The sequence below is a fragment of the Hemibagrus wyckioides genome, linkage group LG16 (assembly GCF_019097595.1).
Source record: "Hemibagrus wyckioides isolate EC202008001 linkage group LG16, SWU_Hwy_1.0, whole genome shotgun sequence".
Lineage (NCBI taxonomy): Eukaryota > Metazoa > Chordata > Actinopteri > Siluriformes > Bagridae > Hemibagrus > Hemibagrus wyckioides.
Window position 1 is genome coordinate 23052501 of NC_080725.1, and position 4138 is coordinate 23056638.

The 4138-nt window shown below is 37.8% G+C and overlaps 1 protein-coding gene across 2 annotated transcripts in view; it reads left to right on the forward strand.

The window, feature by feature from the left end:
* sardh (sarcosine dehydrogenase) overlaps positions 1-1691 on the forward strand; it is a 31148-nt gene extending 29457 nt beyond the window's left edge. For both annotated transcript variants that reach the window (XM_058412609.1, XM_058412608.1), the window contains exon 21: positions 685-1691. In XM_058412609.1, coding sequence (XP_058268592.1) covers positions 685-822 — 138 coding nt within the window. In that variant the 3' untranslated portion in view covers positions 823-1691. The remainder of the gene's footprint in view (positions 1-684) is intronic.
* Positions 1692-4138: the final 2447 nt, after the last annotated feature.

The window sequence follows — 4138 nt, forward strand, 5'->3', positions numbered from 1 at the left end:
CTGACCTGGTCAGAAATGCTAGTGGTGCTGGATGGGAGTGTATTTAGAGACAATTTAAATAAATAAAGTGAGAGAGACTAAGTGACTAGAAGTGAAGAAGGGAAAAGACGTGTGACTGAGTCTGACGCTCAGATGGAGTGATGAACAGAATGACGGCAGGATGAGACTCTGAGCAGCTTTTCCCTCAACTTGACCGTCATATCACCTCGATGTCACACACACACACACACACACACACACACACACACACACACACACACACAAGCTTTAAATCGTCTGTCTGCGAGTTCATCTTCTGCGACACGGAGCCCAGATTTCAGCAGCTAGGCACATTTTCTCAATTTATGATGAAGTCCTCACCACAGAGATCCAGGCCCTTCTCTCCAGCTGTTCCTCGGTTCCTCCCTGTGGTGCGTATGGTCCTTCAGTTTCTTACTCAGTTCTTTTGTTCCTGTCTGTAAATCGGAGTCATTAAACGTCTTAACGTCTGGGGTTCCTTATAAAGAGCTTCTTGAAAGGTCTGTTTTAGGAGTTTAAGACTCGAGAATGTCCTGCTATAGACACAAGCTTCTTTTCTGCACTGATTCATTTCGGTTCTAACTGACCACAACTGTGTGTGTGTGTGTGTGTTGGGTGGGTGGGTGTGTGTGTGTTGGGTGGGTGGGTGTGTGTGTGTGTCTGCAGGTGAGCCCAGATTTCATCCGCAGTGGTGAGTTCACTCTGGAGAGAATGGGCGTGGTCTACAAAGCCAAAGCTCACCTGAAGTCACCGTTTGATCCGAACAACAAGAGAGTGAAGGGAATCTACAGCTCCGAGTCCTGAATCTGTCTCACTCTTGTCCTCAATCTGTCTCACTCTAATCATGAATCTGTCTCATTCTCGTCCTGAATCTCTCACACTCTCGTCCTGAATCTGTCTCACACTCAACCTGTATCTGTCTCTCACTCTTATCCTGAATCTGTCTCTTGCTTGACCTGAATCTGTCTCGCTCTTGTCCTGAGCCTGTCTTGTTCTCTTCCAAAACCTGTCTCACTTTCGTCCTGAATCTGTCTCACTCTAGTCCTGAACCTGTCTCGCTCTCATCCCAAACCTGTCTCACTTTCTTCCAAAATCTGTCTCTCTCTCTCATCCTCACTGCAGAGCTGAAAATAAACCAGAGGTTCAGGGACAACGATAAAGCTGCTGCTGCTATTTTACACACACACACACACACACACACACACACACGAGTTTTCCAGCAGAAATAAACTCAACACACACCTGATACAGAAACTGGGTCTTTAGAGGTTTTACTTGTCTTAAAGAGTTTAGAAGAAAGCATGTGTATGAATTAATAATATAAATGTTTCTAAGTTAACTTTAATATTAAAACTTAACTAAACGTATTTGTAACAAATTTAAAAGAAAGAGTTTGAGCCAAAAATGACACTAAAATGAAAAGGAGCATCAGCTCACGGGTTCTTCAGTCTGTCCTGTTTCTTCTGAGTGATTAGCCGTGAACTTGTTTAGCTAAATCATACGCACGTACGGCCTCCAGTGTAGCGTCATGATTTATACTGCTGGCTATAACATGTGACAGTGTACATTTTGTGAAACATCTTCAACACTAAAGTCTTGATTTAAATTGTTCTGATCTGATAAATCATTTATCTGTAACGAGTTTCTGAGCAATAAAGTGAAAAGGTCATGTGCTGAAATGTTACACTCCTGTTTTCATGGTCAGATCAGACGGCTAAACCTCGCTGTTTAATGTAAATATACTTAATTGTTTTTATTATTTCTATTAATTCACACTCTTCGTTATGGAGGTGAAGACTAACACACTCCATACACCCTAAAGTATAGTGTAGGGTAGGGTATAGTAGTATTTGTGTAGAGCAGTGTAGTGTAAAGTGTAGCATAGGGTAGGGTATAGTATTATAGTAGTGTAGCGTATAGTAATATAGGGTATAGTGTAGAGTACAGTAGTGTAGGGTAGGGTACAGTGTAGAGTATAGTAGTGTAGGGTATAGTAGTATAGGGTATAATAGTATAGTAGTGTAGTGTAGGTATAGTAGTGTAGTATAGGGTATAGTAGTATAGGGTATAATAGTATAGTAGTGTAGTGTAGGTATAGTAGTGTAGGGTAGGGTATAGTGTAGAGTACAGTAGTGTAGGGTAGGGTACAGTGTAGAGTATAGTAGTGTAGGGTATAGTAGTATAGGGTATAATAGTATAGTAGTGTAGTGTAGGTATAGTAGTGTAGTATAGGGTATAGTAGTATAGGGTATAATAGTATAGTAGTGTAGTGTAGGTATAGTAGTGTAGGGTAGGGTATAATAGTAGTGTAGGGTATAGTAGTGTAGTATAGGGTATAGTAGTATAGGGTATAATAGTATAGTAGTGTAGGGTATAGTAGTATAGTAGTGTAGTATAGGGTCTAGTAGTATAGGGTATAATAGTATAGTAGTGTAGTGTAGGGTATAGTAGTGTAGTATAGGGTCTAGTAGTATAGGGTATAATAGTATAGTAGTGTAGTGTAGGTATAGTAGTGTAGGGTATAATAGTGTAGGGTGTAGTATAGTGTAGGGTATAGTAGTGTAGTATAGTAGTGTAGGGTATAGTAGTATAGTGTATAATAGTATAGTAGTGTAGGTATAGTAGTGTAGTATAGGGTATAGTAGTATAGGGTATAATAGTATAGTAGTGTAGGGTATAGTAGTGTAGTATAGGGTCTAGTAGTATAGGGTATAATAGTATAGTAGTGTAGTGTAGGGTATAGTAGTGTAGTATAGGGTATAGTAGTATAGGGTATAATAGTATAGTAGTGTAGGGTATAGTAGTATAGGGTATAATAGTATAGTAGTGTAGGTATAGTAGTGTAGTATAGGGTATAGTAGTATAGGGTATAATAGTATAGTAGTGTAGTGTAGGTATAGTAGTGTAGGGTATAATAGTAGTGTAGGGTATAGTAGTGTAGTATAGGGTATAGTAGTATAGGGTATAATAGTATAGTAGTGTAGGTATAGTAGTGTAGGGTATAGTAGTGTAGTATAGGGTCTAGTAGTATAGGGTATAATAGTATAGTAGTGTAGTGTAGGGTATAGTAGTGTAGTATAGGGTATAGTAGTATAGGGTATAATAGTATAGTAGTGTAGGGTATAGTAGTATAGGGTATAATAGTATAGTAGTGTAGTATAGGGTCTAGTAGTATAGGGTATAATAGTATAGTAGTGTAGGGTATAGTAGTATAGGGTATAATAGTATAGTAGTGTAGTGTAGGTATAGTAGTGTAGGGTATAATAGTAGTGTAGGGTATAGTAGTGTAGTATAGGGTATAGTAGTATAGGGTATAATAGTATAGTAGTGTAGGTATAGTAGTGTAGGGTATAGTAGTGTATAGGGTCTAGTAGTATAGGGTATAATAGTATAGTAGTGTAGTGTAGGGTATAGTAGTGTAGTATAGGGTATAGTAGTATAGGGTATAATAGTATAGTAGTGTAGGGTATAGTAGTGTAGTATAGGGTATAGTAGTATAGGGTATAATAGTATAGTAGTGTAGTATAGGGTCTAGTAGTATAGGGTATAATAGTATAGTAGTGTAGTGTAGGGTATAGTAGTATAGGGTATAATAGTATAGTAGTGTAGGGTATAATAGTAGTGTAGGGTATAGTAGTGTAGTATAGGGTCTAGTAGTATAGGGTATAATAGTATAGTAGTGTAGTGTAGGGTATAGTAGTGTAGTATAGGGTATAGTAGTATAGGGTATAATAGTATAGTAGTGTAGGGTATAGTAGTGTAGTATAGGGTATAGTAGTATAGGGTATAATAGTATAGTAGTGTAGTATAGGGTCTAGTAGTATAGGGTATAATAGTATAGTAGTGTAGTGTAGGGTATAGTAGTATAGGGTATAATAGTATAGTAGTGTAGGGTATAATAGTAGTGTAGGGTATAGTAGTGTAGTATAGTGTAGGGTATTGTAGTATAGTAGTGTAGGGTATAGTAGTATGGTATAGTAGTATAGTGTAGGGTATAGTAGTATAGTATTGCAGTGTAGATATAGTAGTGTAGGGTATAGTAGTATAGTGTAGAGTATAGTAGGGTAGGGTATAATATAGTAGTATAGTAGTGTAGTGTAGTAGAAGAAGTAGTAGTATA